Source organism: Aquarana catesbeiana, linkage group LG05, assembly GCF_042186555.1.
Source record: "Aquarana catesbeiana isolate 2022-GZ linkage group LG05, ASM4218655v1, whole genome shotgun sequence".
Lineage (NCBI taxonomy): Eukaryota > Metazoa > Chordata > Amphibia > Anura > Ranidae > Aquarana > Aquarana catesbeiana.
The window spans coordinates 608,395,844-608,417,242 of NC_133328.1; the positions used below are offsets into that span (position 1 = coordinate 608,395,844).

Here is a 21,399-nt window from a genome sequence, read left to right on the forward strand (position 1 = left end):
ACACTGATTGGTGGCACTGATGGGTGCCATTGCTGGGCATCACTGATATATAATGGTGCCAGTCAGTGCCCATTTGTGGGCACTGATTGGGCATAATTTGCACATGTGGATGGCCATGGGGTACATACCTGGCCATCCACATGTTGCCCTCTTCCCTGGTGGTCTAGTGTGGGCATCCGAGGGGGGGCTGCACTGATAAACAATCAGCGCAGACCCCCCGTCAGGAGAGCCGCCGATCGGCTCTCCTCTACTCGTGTCTGTCAGACGCGAGTGAGGAAAAGCCAATCAACGACTTTTCCTATTGACATCGTGATCAGCCATGATTGGACACGCCGGAGGCTCTTTACCAAGATCGGTGGAGCGGTGTGTCAGACTGACACACCGCTCCATCGATCGCCACGATACACGCCTCCACGGGCATGCGACGGCTGTTATCCTGCTGGATGTCATATGACGCCCAGTCAGGATAACTGAACCACCGCCCAGTCGTCAATCTGCTATAGGCCGGGCGGGAAGTGGTTAAAGTTAAAAAATGTTAGTCATATTATGATTTATTTAATAATAAATCAGTCTATGTGTGTGCAGTGCACTGCGGGGCGCCAGACTAATATAAGTCTATTAGATCCATCAATGTTTAACAAGCACGTGATTAGAGCCAGAGGCTCTAATTGGCTTGTTTTACATTGTGCTCGGGGCACAGTGCCACTTTTGACATTAGCAAATCAAAATTCGCCATTGTGTCACTTCTGGTTTCACGTCCCGGCCAATCAAGAGGCTGGAGATGGAATACAGAAGCTGCCAGGTATCAGGGGAGCCGTGACAGCCCAGGATGGAGGCTCTGTTTGCAGGTAAGGACCTGGAGGGATTTGTTTGCGCCCTCCCAAAAAAATGTTATCACCAGCCGCCACTGCTCAAATAAATTTCAAGTGTCTTTTAAATATAGTAGACATTTTACATGTATTGGTGTCCAGGTTAATTGTCAAAGTTTCAGAGGCTCCACCCAATCACACCCAAAACATCAGAGAACTGGCTACATGGGTGATTCTAATTGATGCATACATGATGATATCTGCATAATTGTACATAGATACAGGATGCTTTACAGGATGACATCCCTCGCTCACAAGATTTTATCAGTCTTTCAGCTTGAATTATGTATGACTTTATTCAGCCTGATAGACAAAGAATATTTAGTGGTGGAATGCAATTACCCCTTGGGACAGCACCAGAGAGGAGGTGAGTATTGCAGACAGAGTTCCTTTTTTTCCTTTAAAAACCTAATAGGGGTCCCAATTTTTAAAAAATGTATTTTTATATTGCGATATGATACAAATGAACTATTGTAATCTTTAATTTCCCTGATAGGAACTGCCAGAAAATGAAGTGTTACATCCTCCCTTAAGTATCTGCGTGGTGGACTGGAGAGCGTTTGGCCGAAGCACACTTGTTGGAACACACATGATCAATTGTTTGAAGCAGTTCTTGTATAAACCCCCTGAGGTGGAGCCATCCTCAATACAGGAGGTAGAAGAGGGCACACCTCCACCTGACTCTGGTGAGACCATTAGACTCTGGTGAGACCAGTAGAATATAGTGATAAAAACGATAATTCTCCTACTCTACAAGACTCTGGTCCGGCCGCACCTAGAGTATGCTGTCCAGTTCTGGGCACCAGTCCTCAGGAAGGATGTACTGGAAATGGAGCGAGTACAAAGAAGGGCAACTAAGCTAATAAAGGGTCTGGAGGATATTAGTTATGAGGAAAGGGGGATATCATTTCAATTTACAAATACAGTACTGGTGATCCCACAATAGGGATAAAACTTTTTCGCGGAAGGGAGTTTAACAAGATACGTGGCCACTCATTAAAATTAGAAGGAAAGAGGTGTAACCTTAAACTATGTAGAGGGTTCTTTACTGTAAGAGCGGCAAGGATGTGGAATTCCCTTCCACAGGCGGTGGTCTCAGTGGGGTGCATCGATAGTTTCAAAAAACTATTAGATAAGCACCTGAGCGACCGCAACATACAGGGATATACAATGTAATACTGACATATAATCACACACACATAGGTTGGACTTGATGGACTTATGGATTTTTTCAACCTCACCTACTATGTAACTATGTAACTATTTAACTATGTAACCGGATTACACTTTGGCAAAGGGTAGAACTGTGAACTTTTTCAAATTGCTTAAATATATTTGTACAAGTGTATCCATTGTGCATAGAATCCTACAACCAATTTATTGTGATTATCTAGATCTTGAATTGTATGGACTTTTCAGACAGATCTGTATGGAAATGTGCAGGTGAATCAAAATATTAAAGCTTAAAGGCTTATCTTTTCTTTCAGAAGCTCCACAGCATGATGTTTCACAGCAAGACCCAGGAGATCATATCTATGTAGATGTGGACGCACACGCAGCCCAAGAAACTCCTTCAGGACCCACTCCATCTCCTTCTCCAGTTCCTCCTGTTGCACCTTCACCTGATCCAGCTGCATATTCACTTTTAGAATCAGACACTACTCCTCTTGATCCCACATCTGGACCGCATGAAACCCTAGAGAAGAGCCCAAGCCCAGTTGGCCCTAAGCCAAAAACCTCATCAGCCACCTTTAAATCTCCCTTGAAGAAAGACACTAAGCAACAGGTGACCGTAGGGTTCTTTAGCTGCAATCTGTAGTGGAAATTAAATGGCACAAGGCACAACTGAATATGAAAGAACTTATGTAAGAATTGGGGTGTGCTGTCTAAAATTAATATTAAAGCCCACTTGTACAATGTGTTTCTGTAACACAAACCCATAATGGAGAGGGGGACGGGGAATTGGGATTTTCCAAATCCAACAAAAATCTGAGTATAAACAATGTGCAAAAAAAGTTATCTAAAAGTACATAATTTTATTGGAGCAACGTTAAAATAACCCCTTTCTTGCTCTAGTCACAAGCTTACATTTTATATAATTGTAGCTTTTGTGTTTCCAAGTACTTCTATGTTGTATCATATTGTCCCTGCTTTTTTAATGTTGTTCCAATAAAATGATGTACTTTTAGATAACATTTTTTACACTTTTTTTTCTACTCATATTTTTGTTAGTACAGGAAAGTCCCAGATCCCAATTGTGGGTTTTCACATTTTAAAGCCCAATTGTAGCTTTCTTTCTTAATAGCATACCATTATGACTACCCACCATAACATTCTGACACCCACCTAATATTGAGTAGGCCCCCCTTTTGCTGCCAAAAGAGCCCTGACCCATCGAGGCATGGACTCCACTACACAAAGCGTCAACACTGCTTCCCACGGCTTGCCCTCTTCCCATAGTGCATCCTGGTGCCATCTCTTCCCTAGGTAATTATGTAAAAGAGAAAATGTGATTCCTCAGACCAGGCTACCATCTTCCATTGCTCTGTAGTTCAGTTCTGATGATCATGTGCTCATTAAAGGCGACTTGGCTGTAGACACACATCAGTGTGGACACCCTGACTGGTCTGCAGCTAGGCAGTCCCATGCGCAACAAACTGGTGCGCAGTCATGTTGGAACAGGAAGGGGCCATCCCCAAATTGTTCCCACAAAGTCGGGATCATAAAATTGTCCAAAATGTCTTGGTATGCTGATGCCTTAAGAGTTCCCTTCACTGGAACTAAAGGGCCAAGCCCAATCCCTGAAGAACAACCCCACACCATAATCCCATCTCCACCAAAATGATGTTTATGTGGGTATAAAGGCAGGCGTCCCAATACGTTTTACAATATAGTGTAATATGCTGCTTTCAATATAGCCTAATAGCACAACCAACAGCCATGTTCCATGGCTGTGACGCTGAACCTATACACTCGGTCAGATCTTTAGGACTAGTATACAGTTTGTTTAATTATATACTTGTCTGAAGAGGTGGATATGTAGGATAGGAGAATACTATACAGCACATGGAATTCTTACAAGATTTTGGCATGTCTGCTTACACTCCTATTTTTCTTCTCTGTGCAGGAGTTGGTGAGAGGATCCACCAGGCGCTCAACGAAAAGAAAGAAGAGAACGATAGCAGATGAATCTGCAGAAAATGTCATAGATTGGTGGTCAAAATACTACGCCTCCATGGAGAAGCAACAAAAGGTTAATTTATATATTATGTACACGAGATGGGAGTAGGGCTTTGGCTATTCACCTGTAATAGGTGTACAGGTTTATGCCAGCGATGAAATAATACAGAAACCTAAAAAAATGATGGCAGAAAAAGAACAAGTAGTTCATCAAGTCTGCCCTTTTTTTTACATTTTGTGTTCCTATCTAAACTTTTTGTCTTCTGAGTATAGAACTATATTTATCCTAGGCATGTTTAAATTGACTTAATGTTGGACCGACTCACTACTTCTGTTCCAAGCATTCTCTACTCAGTAAAACAATATATTATAAGGTTAGTTTTGAACTTTCCTCCTACTAATTTGAGGTCTTGCCCCCAAGTTCTTGTTTTTAGCTTCACGCTATTTCATCCAAGAATGGGTCTGATCTACATTTAAGCCTGTCCTTGGATGAAATGCATCAAAAAGGGAGGTCCCAGGTGGGCACCCAACAGCCAGAAACAAAAGTCAATTATTTTAAATTTTTCTACATTAAACCTCATTTGCCATGTAGTTGCCCACCCCATTAATTTGTTCAGATCTTTTTGCAAGGTTTCCACATCCTGCGGAGAAGTTATTGCCCTGTCTAGCTTAGTATCATCCGCAAATACAGAGATTGAACTGTTTACCACATCCTCCAGGTCGTTTATGAACAAAATAAATAGGATTGGTCCCAGCACAGAACCCTGGGTGACCCCACTACCCACCCCGACCATTTTGAGTACTCCCCATTTATCTCATCCTCTGAACACGCCCTTGTAGCCAGTTTTCAATCCATGTACCTGAGTTGCCTTTCCACATTACCCTCTACCCTCCAGTTGCCTGCGCTGACCCTAACACTAACCCTCGTACCTATCTACTCTCATCTTCTAAATGAGCATTCTAACAGTTCCCACATACCTCATGCAAGCCCAGAGTCAGTGAACAATGTATGAAAGGAAATTTCTTATACAATTACAGGTTATAACAAAATATTTTCACTGAATACCAAGACATGACCTTCCAACTGAATTTTGTGTTTCGGATGCATTGTCCTTAATAGATTAATCTCTGTTAATAGAAAACCAGTAGCACATTTTAATTTGTGGTTAACAGCCTTTATTTATTATAAGTACAGAAAGGCCTCATTAAAAATAATAACATTAAACCTAATGGAGGAACGAGAAAGTTTAAAAAGCTTTTCATCTACCCTGTTTTGTAATGTTTCTATTAGATTGTCCATGGCAGGAATAATTTAGGCATAATTAAGATACCTTCTATGGGGTTGTTAAACTTGTAATTCATAATAAAAGCTATAACAGGAAGATGCGTTATTATTCTGAATATATTTCTTTCTCTGCATTTAAGGATTAATTATTGCAAATTTTGTGCAGCTTTTAGATTAAAAATAAGCCATGTTTTAATTAAGGTTTATATCGCTTATGTACTGTTAATCATATTCTGCTGAAACTCTTAATATTAACGCTAAAACACCACGTTGTTAATGTACAGCAATGACAAGATAAATATGCACAAAAAGTAGCTTTACAAAGAGAAAAAGTTTTCAAACTAACCCTTGCTGAAGGTATGATCAATTGTTGTAGCATATTTAATAAACTCATAAGCTGATAATACTATATAAATTGATGAGTTACTTCTTATGCTCTCCAAATGGAATTTATTCTCTGAAATTTCTAAAGGAAGAGCTCTTGTTGTCCATAGCATCCTATGCATTCTGGGAGAGCAAAAGTCAGAATCTGACCGGCAGCTACCGGCAAAAAGAACTTAGCTTCCTTCAAACACTTTCATGAGCTTAACTTGGTGTTTGGGCTGTGTGGAGTCTGGTACAGTCTAGATGTGAGCAAAACCATTGATAGGCCTGTGGAATGAAAATTCAATTCTATATTTTTTTAAATAATACTGTACCTCAATTGAAGGACCGTTTTACATGTATACATTTGTAAACATATGTTTTATGTTGTTTTGATGATTTTTTAAAATTATTTATTTATAAGTCCACTGACAATGGGGAAAAAAGGGAGAAGTAAGCATAATGGTACAAAATGATGCGATTGTATAGGAGAAGATCACAAAGCATCTATCAATCAACAAAGTACCTTCATGCATAAAAGATCTTGTCCACTTTATTCAAATGAATGGAAAAAAGGTCACTGGATCTGTATATAGGGCTCTATTGTCCATGATACTGTTTCTCTTTTCCAATCCTCCAATATACATCAGGGGTGGGGAGGGAGAAATAAATAAGAGAAGTCATAAGTCATAAGACTTGTCAGAATATAGGCCAATCTAGGATGGGTAAGTGAGAGTCAACATAATATCAGAAATAGTTGGGAGGGTGCGGAGGGTTGTAGGTATTGGACAGGTTGAACCTCTGTGGGGTTGCGGGTAGTCTTGGAAAGGGGGGGGGGGTGAGAGGGAGTTAGGTGGAAGGGAAGGGTCCAAAGATGGGAGATATATAAAATTTGAGGGGATGAGGAAAAAGATGTAATAGAGGGCAGAAGAAGGGATACCACTGGAGCAATTGATTGAAAGGGGCAAGGCATCAGCACTAATTCAGTAGTAGTAGGATCCAGTCCCATGCCGAAAGGGTCAACTTACAGTCATCAGAAAATGGAAACCGCTTCTTTTTTAAATGCTTTTTTCACAAATTATTTTACAAGGAGACATTTTAAAATACAACTACACCCAAAATGAAGCTCCACTAGTCTAAACATCCCACTAAAGTAAAGTACATGCATAACTTGCCTCCACTGTCTTCCATTTCTTTAATAAATTTCTAGTGATCCTTTCAATCAAAGGGCCTTCCTTTTGCAGGGGCACAGTGCTAAATGCCCTACAGTAATTTTACTTGCACAATTGTGTCATTGCACTCGCTAAGGATGAGGGTTACCTCAATTCTGATAATCCTCCCCCGTCCTGACAATCAGTGTGGGACTTGTATCCAAGAAGACGCCTTGCATTTGGAGGAAGTGATGCAGGTACCCTCTGGGATCCCAACTGAGTGAAGACTTTGGCTGCCCCCTTTATGATGTCATAGGGCTAAAAGAGGATTTAACTTTTAGGATAAGGTAAATAAAAAAGAGAATTCATTTGGGGAGGGGGTAGTCAAGATAACAATGTTTGAGTAATAGTGTGTGAGTATACATGATACTGGTATCACAGTGGAGTGTGAGTATTCTGTACATTAAGTTTTTTTTATTTATTTCTGTTTCTTTTGTACCGTAGGCTGCTATAGGCTAAATTTATTTTTTGGCCTCAGCAGCCCCTCGGGGGGGGGGGGGGGGGGGGGGTGTAATCTTTACAATTTATTCTATTTTTTTTCTATTGGTTGAACTTGATGGACTTTTTGACTTTTTCAAATGTAAACAATGTAAATTTATATATAATATTATGTTTTTAACTTTGTGTATTAAAATGTTCTTATACTTCTCGTAGATGAAGGCTGATGCAGCAGCTGCAGACCTTCCACCTCCAGTCGAGGAATGTGAGTATTTCAACATGCGGTATTGGTACCTATTTTAGAGCAGTGGTAGCTGCCTTATTGGAGATGGGGCAGTGAGTCCCTTTTACTAAACAGCAGTGCTTTACTGCTAAGTCTACAGCTCTTTGTGGTAGCCTTGCATAGAGCCAGAGTCTTGTCAAACCATGTGCAGTGTATGAGGGTTTAACTAATAGAAACATATAGCCCAGGTTTACATTGGAGTGATTTGTCATGCGATTTGAGAGATCAAATCGCATGACAAGTCGCAGTCTATTGGCGGCAATGGCACTGTTCCAATTGGTGCGACAGCGATTTTGTGGTGCCGGACCGATTTGCAAAAGTAGTTCCTTCACTACTTTTGCCCATTTCAGGTGCGACTTCAATAGACATCTGTGTATGAAGCCACATGGATGTCTATCAAGTAGTACCTGAAATCAAACCTGACCTTGCTACTTTGAAATCGCGCTACTTCAAGTAAAGTAGCGCGATTTCAAAGTAGCATCAATGTGAACCAGGGCTCAGGCAGACTTGCTCTGCACTTAAAAAGCAAACCTGTGTTTTGTCTATTCAGATCAAAGCAACATGTTTGTTTTAACCCCATCCCAGCAACACTTGTTTTCTCACTCCCCTGTCTCTCTGTTCAGTGCTAGCAATTAAATTGATTCTAAAAGAAAAATGACAAACATGTTATACTTACCTGCCCTGTGCAATGGTTTTGCACAGTGTGGCCCTGATCCTTTTCTTTTCGGGTCTCCTGTCGGAGGTCCTGACTTCTCCCCCCTGCCAAGTGCCCCAAATTGCAAGCCTCTTGCTATGGTGGAACTCGAGCAGGCTCGTTCTAAAGCCACACTCTGTGAGTCCATTCACAAATGGAGCACGGCTTGGCCCTGCCCCCCCTTCCCCCTTCATTGGCTCACTGGCTGTGTCTGACTGCTGTGTGAGCGAATGAGGAGAGAGAGACCCGGGAGAGCCACGGCTCTCATGCACATCGAAAGGGGGCTCAGGTAAGTGCAGGGGGGGTGCTTTACCCAGAAGTTTTTTTTTTACCTTAATGCATAATTCATTAAGGTAAAAAACCTTGAGCCTTTCGAACCACTTTAAAGGAAATACCTTGTAACTTCTGGGTGTGGGCAAGCCTGTGATTAACTCAATTTGAACGCACTAGGCCAATTAGTGTTGTAACAATGGGTGTCCATATTCCTGGGTAAGCCATGACTCCGGCAGCAAGTTGTTTACACAGATCTCTCCTGTCCTTTCACTACTGGCAGCTGAATGGAGCAGTGTTGGAGCAAAAGGAAGGTAGTCACTGTATAAGCTGCTGGGAGTGTCTCCATTAAAGTGAACCTGTTGTCTTACCCTGCATGTGCCAAGCATTTATTCATTTTAATTTCTTATTGGGTAAAATAGGAACAAGAGGGCATGCCCTTTATGGGAACACTGAAAGAAAATGGATAAATGAATGATAATTCAGAGAAAAACTGGTGTGTGCAATATTTTTCTGGATTAACTGTGGATGTAGGTTTGTGGAGCCAATGGTTCAAGAAAGGTTGACCACACTCCCAGATATGAAGCAGTAATGATTACTTTAATGAAGATAAAAATCCATCAAGATACATCATAAGGCATCATGAGACCTCTATGCAGGCATGGCAAGATTAATAGTAATAATCTTGCCATGCCTGCATAGAGGTCTCATGATGTATTATGATGTATCTTGATGGATTTTTATCTTCAATAAAGTAATCATCACTGCTTTATACCTGGGAGTGCGGTCAACCTTTCTTGAACCATTGGCTCTTATCCAGGCTGCGGACTGGACCTGCACCACAAGGTTGAGGGGAGCAATCATTCCCACCTGGAGCGGCACAGCTCTGTCTTTGTATCAATTTTCTGTATATGGAGATTTTCCAATTATTTATTCTATTTTTATTTTATTTTTTTCATTGGCTGAACTAGATGGACTTGTGTCTTTTTTCAGCCTAACTTTGTAACTATGCAACATTAGAGAAGGATTGTGAAAGGTTTGCAAAAGGTTTTTTTTTTTTGTTTTCAGCAGGCTGTGTATAATAGATTTAAAGCAGTATTAAACTCAAAAACAAAAGTCTAATATTTTACAGCTTACCATACCCTAAATGTGGTGGCTAAATTAACACTCTTTTTTTGGACTTTTTGCCTTCATTTTCATCTGGTGATCCGGTTAGTAAAACACTTCTTGCGTGAGGGTTTCTCCAATCTGGATGAAGGAGCAATGGAGACACCCTTGGCAGCAGTATTTTCAGTCTGCATGGGAAGAGGGTAGTGTTTTTCGATGGACTAGCAGATTTACAACTAGACTTATGCCCCGTACACACGATCAAAAAATTCCGCCAGCAAAAGTCCGATGTGAGCTTTTGGTCGAAAATATGTGTATGCTCCATCGGACTTTTGCTGGTGGAATTTCTGCCAGCAAAAGATTGAGAGCAGGTTCTCTTTTTTTCCAACGGAAATTCCCATCGTCTGTAACAATTCCGATGCACAAAATTCCTACGCATGCTCCGAAACAATTCGACACATGCTCGGAAGCATTGAACTTAATTTTCTCGGCTCGTCGTAATGTTGTACGTCGCCGCGTTCTTAGCGGTCGAAAGTTCAGAGAACTTTTGTGTGACCGTGTGTATGGAAGCCAAGCTTGAGCAGAATTCCGTCGGAAAAACCATCCAAGGTTTTTCTGACGGAAATTCCAATCGTGTGTACCGGGCACTAGACCTTGTACACATGGTACGAAAATCAGAAGGGAAAAGTCATAAGACGAGCTGTCTGCGGATTTTCGGATCATTAGTACGGTGCTTTTGTCTGATTTGATTTTTTCATCAGACAAAAGCTGGATGTGCAGGCTATAAAATTTTTGTCGGATGTGAACTCAATGTCTGATTTTCGGATGCTCAGTACAGAAATCTGTCACACAAAAGTCTAAAGTACAAACATGCATGCTAGGAATCAAGGAACGACTGGGAAGAGTTCAGTCTTGTAAACTACTGTTCCTAATTTAGAATTAACATCCATGACGCAGCAATTGATGAAATGTCAAAATTCTCATCTTCTTTAATGGGATAATAATGAAGCTGCTCTTCTGGAGATACTGATGTAGTTATGCCAAACTTATTTTAAAAAGCATTTGTTTTGCACGATATAAAAATTGCGAATCAAGGCTCACCAAACTTCTACTAACACAAAATTAGCAGAAGGGGCCCAAAGGGTGGCGCTTGAGAAATGAACTTCCTCTTTATACTCTCATAGTACGTCACTACGTTCGTGTTTGTCAAACAACAATTTGCGTATCGTTAGTATGCGAGACAAAATCCTGCACGTATGCTTTTGACAAAAATCAGACGCTCGGCCGTCCAACAATAGAACCGTGTGTACGAGGCTTAACAAATGCATACCGAATTCCAACTAACAGTTACAGACACATTGGGGTTGATTTACTAAAACTAGAGAGTCCAAAATCTGGTGCAGCTGTGCGTGGTAACCAATCAGCATCTAACTTGTTTCTAGCTTGTTCAATTAAGCTTTGAGAAAAAAAGGGAAGCTGATTGGTTCCTATGCAGAGCTGCACTAGATTTTGCACTCTCCAGTTTTAGTAATTAAACCCAATTTTTTTTTTTCCCTTTTGGAATACAGGTCTTCCATAAATTAATAAAAGTCGACCAAGCACCCCTGTGAATGGTAAATGGTTTGTCTCAACCCTCTAACTGTCACTTTTGCTAGACAGTTACATCTGTTAAAGGAAGTTGAAAACTAACAGGCCTAAAATAAAAAAAATTTTGTATGTTTTAATGCTGCTTATTATAAAAGCTCAGTCCTCAGATCCACTAAACCTACAGCAGTGAAATTCTAAATTTTAATTAAATTGACACCCATTTTTATAAGCCCAAGAAATAGCGAAAAGCTATTGCAAAAACAGGTATGCCAAAACAGAGTGAAAAAATAGGAAATACCTATAAGCTGCGCACCCTGGAAGACGATTACGTGAATAAATGTAAATTGTGCTAAATAACCTATTAAGGAGCAGCTGGTAGTGAGACCAAAGGTCTAATGATGTGTAAAGAAATCAAATAATCATGATCATAAGTGGATTTATAAAAACATATGTGCTGAACACTAAAGGAAAAATGTCCATATAATTTCCAAAGAAAATTAAATTCAAATGAAGTGTCCGTGAACTACCACCAGAATCTTCTATCAATGTAAGTGATGAGACGAGTGAGTGACGTATCACGTGCCCTATGATCCGATGCATTTCGTCAGTAACGTCTGACGTCATCAGGAGTTTTGGACTCCCGATGACTTCAGACGTTACTGAAGAAATGCGTCGGATCATAGGGCACGTGATACGCCACTTGCGCTAGTTGGAACGCAGTTGGAATGCAAATGGCATTCCTGCATGTTTTTTGAATTGGAAAAAGTGTTTTTACTATGTTTTATGCCGATGCCTCGTATGGAATATAGGGATTTTTTTTTTTACTACACAATGAGGAGCCCCTTCTTCTTATCTTTTCAATATATGATCAATCGTTGGAGTATATCGGGCCAGTCTTCCTTCAGAAGGCACACTCCTATTGGTATCTGCGCTTGGTCTGACTACCTGTAATGGGTGTCAATTCCTTCTGGTGAGTAGATTGTTTGCCTGGTGGTGGTGGAAGACGTTATCTCGCCCAGATCGCAAGCATTCTCATCACTCACATTGATAGAAGATTCTGGTGGTGGTTCACAGACACTTAATTTGAATTTAATTTTCTTTGGAAATTATATGGACATTTTTTCTTTAGTGCTCAGCACATATGTTTTTATGAATTCACTTATGATTTTCATCATTTTTATTTGTTTATGTATGTATATTTGAGTACCTAGAGCGCTGTATGAAATGTATTTGATTTCTTTAACACATAACAAAATAGAGCTTGGCACAAGAAGTCCTCTTGTTTTCGCATATTTGTCTCAATCTTTTTTATTTCCATTGCTTGTTTTCATGCAGCTACAAAGCCTTCTAAGACAAAAGTGCTGCTTGTTGATGAACACGACAAGAAAAAGAAAGATGCCAGAAAGACACTCGATGCTTTGAAACCAAAACTAATACCAAAGGAAGAAGGACCAAAACTTGCCACACTTCAGGTATTTGCTGTACTGGTATATACAAAAACTTTTCTAAATGTGTAGTGGTGGAGCTGCCCATGGCTGTCAAAAGCAAATGAGCTGATTACCTAAGAGGAACAATTTTTTGTCTCCGTCCCCCTGCTATAAGGCCATTGAGAGTCTCAGGGAGTCACGCTGTGCCTATGTCCACCTACAATATTTTCTATATTATAACTGAAATGTTCAGCACAGGAAGAAGGTTTATGATTGGTTGATAGAAGAAAAGTTTTTAGTACCTTATTCAGATTTGCTTAGCTATTAGGCCTTTTGCACATGGGCGTTTGAGTCAATGCAATGTAAATTCCAGCGAATTTCCCTGCTCAGAAAGCCCAGGTGCTGCATAAAAGTTTGCATACGCCTTTGCAAGGACTCATGTTTATGTAAGCACCAGTGTATAACTGAGTACAGCTGCAACACAATCATTCAAATCTATGGGTATCTGCGGGTAGTACCTGCGTTTCCTGGGCAGGTGAAATAACCTGATAATCAGATTGCACAGGCTCAGATGCCCATGGGCAATAGGCCTTACAGGCCTCACTTACTGCCTCTGTTATATATATTTTTTTAATTTGTGACTCTTATTGCCATTATATCAAAGAGTTAAACTGTGTGCATCCTAAAAATTGTCTACCTATAGATTGCTTTCCTTCCAATAATAACCATTCATATATGCGCGACTTACATTTTTGCAGCGACTTCAAAGTTGTTCATGCACTAGTTTCATCCAACTTGAGGACCATAGACTTCAATGTTAACTCTCAGAAGTTGCATGAAAGACGTACCTGAATGTTATACAATGCAACAGTTTTGCAACAGTTGTCCATTATCACTGGTCAAAGCCAAAGTATCCAAGTTGCACCCATCCAAAGTTGCATCAAAGTTGCACCAAAATTGCACTCCAAAGTCAGTGCAACTTTGGATTCATACAAGTGTGAATGAAGCTTCACTATATAAAAATGTATTGTACACACACACACAAAAAAACAGTATACTGTAGTCAAAAAACTGTGGTAAATTGACAAACCAATTAACCCCCCTCCCCCATACCGTTGACCTGCTCTCTTAGTAACATGCAATATACATATCAAATAGTCTTCTTATAAGGAAGGCTTAACATTTACAGATTGATCCACATTGTTCTATTCTTAAACAGAGTCTTCCAAATATTCATGTGCATAAAATGTATATACTGACATCTAGTTCAGGAGGAACTCTGCATAACAGTAATAAAAAGTCAATATTACTATATAATAATAAAAATAATATTAATATCAATGATAAGAAGAAATGATTTGGCCATCAAAACATAATAGTACAACTACCTGTTCCAGAGAGCATTAACCAACCACCCTCCAAAAGTGAATAGCTGTATTTGTTCCTTCTAAAAATCTTCATCATTCTTTAAGAGACATGACAGCCATTGGCCATACTGTCTATTGTCTGCCCCAAAATGTCCTTTTAGTGTATGTGCATTTTAACCACTTCGCATCCAGGCCAATTCTGACACTTCGCTCCTACATGTCAAAAATCATCATTTCTTTGCTATAAAATTACATAGAACCCCCAAACATTATATATGTTTTTTTAGCAGAGACCCTAGAGAATACAATGGCGGTCATTGCAACTTTTTATCTTGCATGGTATTTGCGCAGCAATTTTTCAAACGCTTTTTTTTAAAAAGAAAAAACAGTTTCATGCTTTAAAAAAAAACAAAACAGCAAAGTTAGCCAAATTTTTTTGCATTGTGTGAAAGATGAAGTTACGCTGAGTAAATAGATACCTAACATGTCACGCTTCAAAATTGCACACACTCGTGGAATGGCGCCAAACTTTGGTACTTAAAAATCCCCATAGGCGACGCTTTAAAATTTTTTACTGGTTACATGTTTTGAGTTACAGAAGAGGTCTAGGGCCAAGATTATTGCTGTCGCTCTAACGTTCGCGGCGATACCTCACATGTGTGGTTTGAACACCGTTATCATATGTGGGCGGGACTTACGTATGCGTTCGCTTCTGCGTGCGAGCACACAGGGACAGGGCGCTTTAAAAAAAAATTTTTTTTTTATTGTTAATTTTACTTTAAATTTTTTATTTTGACACTTTTTTAAAAAAAAAATATTTTTTTTTATCACTTTTATTCCTATTACAAGGAATGTAAACATCCCTTGTAATAGGAATATGACATAATCGGTCCTCTTTACAGTGACCCCATATCTCACCTCTAGGCTGGGAAGCCTAAAATAAAAAAAAAACAAAAAAAACGATCACCGCTTCCCAGCCGAAGCGGCGCCGTTTTGTTTAATGCAGAGGCCAGGCGTGACGTCATAACATCGCGCCCAGCCTCCGAACGATCATAGAGACTCCGGCGACCATCTGGTCCGCCGGAAATCTCTATGATCTACATCCGGGGCCGGCGGATCTGCTCTCCGACTCACCGATCGCTGAGGTGAGTCGGTAGAAGCACCGGAGGGCGGCGGGAGGGGGGGACGTCCCCTTTCGCCGCCCGTAAGAACGATCAAGTGGCGGAACAGCCTATATGATCATTCTTATGGTGTACGGAATCGCCGGCTGAAAATGCCTGTATCTGAATGATGTCTGTAGCCTCAGGCATCATTCAGATATAACCCCGGAAAGTCGAGGCCGTCATATGATGGCCTCCGGATGTCAATGACCCTTATAAGGAAGACTCGATATTTACAGATTAATCCACACTGCGAAGATTAATAAACTTAAAAAATATTCATATGCCTAAGGATTATCTAGTACTGGCATCCAGTTCAGGAGGAACTCTACATTGCAGTAGTAATAAAAGAAGAAATTGTTTGACCATCAAAGCATTGTAATACAACTGCCTGTTTTAGGGAGCACTGCAACCCTATAACAGTAAATGGCTGTATTTCTTCTTTCAAGATATCGGTGTCATTGTTTGTGAGACATGACAGTCTTACCATGTGGCACCTGCTCAGATGTGTCTACACATCTTAAAGGTTAAAAAAGGTGCACAACCTGCCATCCACTTAGTCCTGGGCATGGGACACAAAATGCATACCAAGTTACTATCAGTCAATTTTGGCCAGCTAATTACCACATTCAGAGACAGTCCTGCCCCCACAGTGTATAAATAGCTTCATATTCATATACACACTTGACATGGACAAATTCTTAAAGTGACAGTAAGCGATACCCTTGTTTTTCAAAGATAACCCATACACATTCACAACTTAATGGTCCTGTAGTCTAATGCCTTCCCCCATCTCTGTTAGTTTGGAGCAGTGCATGTTAGTTGCGGTCATTTGCACTGCTCTGTGCACACTACAAATCCCATAATCCATAGTCCATCTTGGAAGCAAGATAGAGAGTGGCTTTATTCCTACATACAGTGGGGCCATGGAAAAGGAACATAGCCACCCTCTTAAAGGAAGTCAGATCACAGCAGCAAAAAAAAGGAATTTGGAGGAGGCTGATGGCAACAGAAATGATTTATTAAGTAAAGAATACATACAATACATGCATGGATTTTTTAAAAACTAGAGTTTAGTGTCACTTTAATGGCTGAAGCATGTTCTGTACGTATTTCGAATAAGGTCAAGTTCTCAGATCATGCATCTCTCAGTATGGGAAAGTATCCAATATAAGTGTGTCTAATCCACACCAGAGAATCCACAAAACAGTCATAGGTTGTAGCAAAATATTTCCCCAATAAAAATTTGATTCACATTGGCATTGTGTAAAGCTGGTTCTTGCTTAGTGTTAAAAAAAAGTAACAATTATCTTTACAGGAAATTTTATTTGTATTTTTTGTGTATGTCAGATAGGTGGATTTAAAACCATTGAGTACTATTTATCATTGTTGGCTGTCTTTACTTATTGATTGCAAATGTCTTCAACTGTTTCGTACTGTGCTTACTGTCTCAGATATATGATGGAGAGCTGGAGAGCGAATTCAAGAACTTTGAAGACTGGGTTAGAACGTTTGAACTTCTGAGAGGAAAAGCCAACGACGAAGATCACAGCGTCCATGATGACAGAATTGTCGGTAAATTCAAAGTAAGTTATTTGAATGATCTGTTTGATGTCACAGGGTGAATGCTGACACAGTAGAGAAAAAGCCATAACTGAAGAAGTGTATCTGTCACTACAATGGTTCTCTCTGTATTTGGGTTTCCTTTGAGCCCTTTGCTTTACCTATAGACTCGTGCCACCTTTGCTTGTTCCAGCTCCTCCATTTTCATTTTGAAATCAAGAGACACAAACTAAAGAAAAGATGGAATATAATAAAGGTGTAATTTTCTCTTAGTGAACATATTTATTCCAACTTATGTAAAATCCATTGGGGAAGTGTCCCCTTGCAATGATGGCCAGTGTAGTACCCTCTTACATGGGTGGTGAGTAGAGTAGTGGCCCCCTGCATTAGCGGTTAGTGAAGTAATGCCCCTTCAGGTTGATGATCAGTGGTTAAGTGCTTACTTACATTTCTGGTCATTGGTAGTCAGTAGAGAAATGTCACTCTATACTGGTAGTCTGTGTAGTGCCTCTCTTCATTACTGGTTGGGAGAGAAGTACTTCCTTATGTTGGTGGTCACAGTCCACTTACGTTTATTGGTCAGTGTAGTGTGCCATAACATTGGTGGCTGGTGTAATGCCCCATTATATTAGTGGTCCATGGCATGGTCCATAAGTGCCCCTTATGGTCATTGGTGAAGTGTCTCCTTACATTAGTGTATAGCAGGGGTTTCCAAACTTTCTTAAAAAAGGGCCAGTTTACTGTCCTTCAAACTTTAGGGGGTCAGACTGTGGCCAGTGGGAGTAAACAATGCATCTTTGGTATTAGGAAGAGAAATAGTGACCCTTTCATTGGTCACAGTGGAAGAAATAGTGCCCCATCCCTGGTATCAGTGGGAGAAATTGTGCCCATCATTGGTATCAGTGGGAGGAATAGTGCCCCATCCTTGGTATTAGTGGGAGGAGTTGTGCCCCTTTATTTGGGTCAGTGGTGGTGGTGGGGGAATTATGCCCCATTGGGTTTCAGTGGATGAAATAGTGCCCCAATGGCAGGGCACAAGCAGGCATGTTACTATTCTGCCCTGCAATGCCTGTATGTCTCACTAGACCTGGGGCATTTGACAGCAGTCATAGGGTGCTGGGGTCTAGCAATGTCCACAAGATAATTTTTGTTATAAGTTACAACTAGTTACTTGTTCACACTGGACTGGACATGTTTACTAGTTATAACGCTGAGATCAATCCAATAGGTTTGGAATTGATGGGAGTGGTACATTGTTTAATAGAAAGCACTGCAAAGTATGGTGGAACTAATTGAAGTAAATGGAGGATTTTTTCAATAAATGAATACTATAAGTAATAATGATCTCTATTATTCATTGATATATATTGATAAGTAATAATGACTCTTCCTTTTAAGGGCTCGTTCTGCATTTATAAGAGCATAGATGATTTATCTAGCTCAATGGATAATCGGCAGATGAAAATCACACAGGGGATCCCACCTAATCATTCTGTTAAAGTCCTCATCCGTGTCTATATTGTAGCTGTAAGTATTTATTTTTTCTCATATGCACTTTCAAAACACATAAGTTCTGTTAAGTTGTTGTAATAGGCCCAGGAAGTTTTCTTTTTGCTTGTGTTAACCCATATGATGTCTTCTGAGAGACTGTATGATCTCTGAGTGAGTTACTTCAAAAAGGCATCTTCTACGTCCCTCTAGAATGGCTTACTTCTAAAACTTGCTCACACCTGCCTATCAGAGGTTGCATGGTATTGTCTTCAAAAAAGTCGATCTAAGTCAAAACAAAAATTTACCGTAATATATTGCAGCTTACCAATACTTAGATTTTGTGGCTGCATTCGTTTTCTGGTTTTATTTTTTTTTCTTTTATATTTTCATAGGGTGGCTCCTTTATCTATAGAGGAGAAACCAAGACACCGTTGGACAGCAGCACTGTCTGGGAAGAGTAGATACACTAGATAATGGGGTGTCAGACTCAATCTCATCGCAGGTCACATCAGCATTATGGTTGCCCTCAAACGGCCGGCTGTATCTGTAAGACTGCAGTATATAAATTGGAAAAAAGAGAGGCTTCCACCATATCAGGAAAGAAGTGTGGTGGTCCCATCCCTGATTAATAGACCAAAAGAATACCCCCTAGATGGGACTTTGACAGACCACCAACACTGGATAAATGTAAAAAAGTTTATTATACAAATATTGAAAGTGAACAGATATAAAAAGACGTAACATCTTTTTATATCTGTTCACTTGTCTAAAATTTTCAATATTTTTATAATGAACTTTTTTACATTTATCCGGTGTTGGTGGTCTGTCAAAGTCCCATCTAGGGGGTATTCTTTTTTGTTCACAGTATATAAATTAATTGAGGGCTTTTTTTCTCAGAGAATAGGTGCAGGAACTGAAACCCCCCCCCCCCCACCAAACTGCATCTAAATTGCACTAACAGTGGGAGGATCTTAAAAGGGCAATAAATATGAGGAGTGCATTATGTGCGGAATTCAGAGGGGCTCTATGCAGAGAGTGCGAAGATCAGGGCTGTGCTGAGTGCAGAGTTCAGGGGCGCACTATGCATAGAGTGCAGAGTTCTGGGGTGTGTTATGTACAGAGTACAGAGTTCAAAGTTCAGGGGTTCGCTGCGTACTGAGTTCAGGATTAAAGAGTTTGCTACATTCAGGGTGCAGGATTTAGGGGTGTGCTATGCACAGTATGTAGGGTTTAGTTGGAAGCACTGTGAAAAGCCTGCTAAATATGATCTATCTGTCTCTGCCTGTAGTTGCTCTATAACTTATAATACCTTCACCCATAGTCATTCATGTTGCTTTTATAACAGGGAATTAATCTGAGCCCAGCTGATCCAGATGGGAAATCTGATCCATACATTTTTCTTAAATTGGGAAAGACTGAGATAAAAGACCGGGATAGATATATCCCTAAGCAACTGAATCCAGTGTTTGGAAGGTAAGTTGCATGTCAGCTAAAGCTAAACTGCTTTAAAATCCTGAATGTAATTTCCATGTGATCTCCGGGTTATATAGAAGGGCGGCTGTACTGTATGGCAACTGTAGCAATGGGCATCTCCTATGTCTCTGCAGAACTAATGCAAGCCAATAGTTAGACTACAATGCTAGAGTGGCTGAATGCAAAATCCTGGGGAAATAGCAATTGTGACCATGGCATAAGTTAATGTCTATATTGGAATCACTTCTTACTAAAATTTCTGGAAGTCTCTAAGTCCATCCATACATGGCCTGCTATTCTCAAGTAATGCTCCTGACTCATTTGTAATAATTAGGAAGAGTTGGTCGGTTAACAGCCAAGCGATAACCAACATGCTTGTTTATTGCAAGGACTCAATATAAATAAGAGTTTTTCCACCATGCTAGCAAATCTGTGAAACGGATGTACGGTCGTCTTATTTTACCCACAGAAGAGGGTGAATTCTCTTAATCAAGCCTGGCCATGTATGGATGCCAAATTTTGCACAGGCAACACTCTAGCCAAGATGAAGGCCGCCATCACTCCTAACCCCCCTTGTTTCACTGAGCGATCAGCATTCAGAGAACAAATATAAAGCTGTCCTTGAGCTAAACAGCTGAATACGCCAGTGAAATACATGTATGCAGGGCAGGACTTAGGGTGGTAGGGGCCCCTGGGCTTGAGTCGCTTTTGGGCCCTACCTTCTACACATTACCGTATTTATCGGCATATAACACGCACCCCAAGTTTAGGAGGGAAGTTTAAGGAAAAAACTTACATTTAAATGCCCATCAATGCAGCCTTATCAGTGTCCATCTGTAGCCTTGTCCAGTGTCATTGTAGCCTTGTCATTTGAAGCCTTGTCATTGCAGTCTTGAAGTTTAAAAATGGCGCCGCCAAGATACAGAGTCCTCTGTATCTCGGCGGCTCTCGGGTCCTCTCGGCGGCTCTCGGGTCCTCTTGCAGTCCCGAGCGGAGCTGAGAGTAGCTGAGTGTTTGGGTACAGCATCACACAACTGCGCAATTGTCAGTTAAATCGACGCAGTGCTGTATCGCAAAAAAAATGATTGAAGTGCAATATTTCTATTATTACATTGTTAAAATAAATTATAAAATAAAATAGTTCAACTCACCATAAGCAGAATCAGTCGGAGCCTGAGCGTGTCACTTGCCAACATCACCTGCCTTCAGATGCGGATTGTCACTTGCCACGTCACTTGTCAGCGGATGCAGGGTGTCACTTGTCAGCGGATGCAGGGTGTCACTTGTCAGCGGATGCAGGGTGTTACTTGTCAGCGATGCAGGGTGTCACTTGCCAGGGGATGCAGGGTGTCACTTGTCAGTGATGCAGGGTGTCACTTGCCAGGGGATGCAGGGTGTCACTTGCCAGGGGATGCAGGGTGTCACTTGCCAGGGGATGCAGGGTGTCACTTGTCAGGGGATGCAGGGTGTCACTTGTCAGCGATGCAGGGTGTCACTTGTCAGCGATGCAGGGTGTCACTTGTCAGGGGATGCAGGGTGTCACTTGTCAGGGGATGCAGGGTGTCACTTGTCAGGGGATGCAGGGTGTCACTTGTCAGGGGATGCAGGGTGTCACTTGCCAGGGGATGCAG

At 40.7% G+C, this 21,399-nt stretch overlaps 1 protein-coding gene across 3 annotated transcripts in view; it reads left to right on the forward strand.

Moving 5' to 3' along the window:
• FER1L6 (fer-1 like family member 6) overlaps positions 1-21,399 on the forward strand; it is a 274,276-nt gene that overhangs the window by 198,949 nt on the left and 53,928 nt on the right. For 2 of the 3 annotated variants that reach the window (XM_073632222.1, XM_073632224.1), the window contains exons 25-32: positions 1,366-1,555; positions 2,357-2,655; positions 3,997-4,122; positions 7,563-7,611; positions 12,623-12,759; positions 16,696-16,827; positions 18,203-18,331; positions 19,641-19,768. In XM_073632222.1, coding sequence (XP_073488323.1) covers positions 1,366-1,555; positions 2,357-2,655; positions 3,997-4,122; positions 7,563-7,611; positions 12,623-12,759; positions 16,696-16,827; positions 18,203-18,331; positions 19,641-19,768 — 1,190 coding nt within the window. The remainder of the gene's footprint in view (positions 1-1,365; positions 1,556-2,356; positions 2,656-3,996; positions 4,123-7,562; positions 7,612-12,622; positions 12,760-16,695; positions 16,828-18,202; positions 18,332-19,640; positions 19,769-21,399) is intronic. The other variant, XM_073632223.1, reaches the window with a different exon arrangement.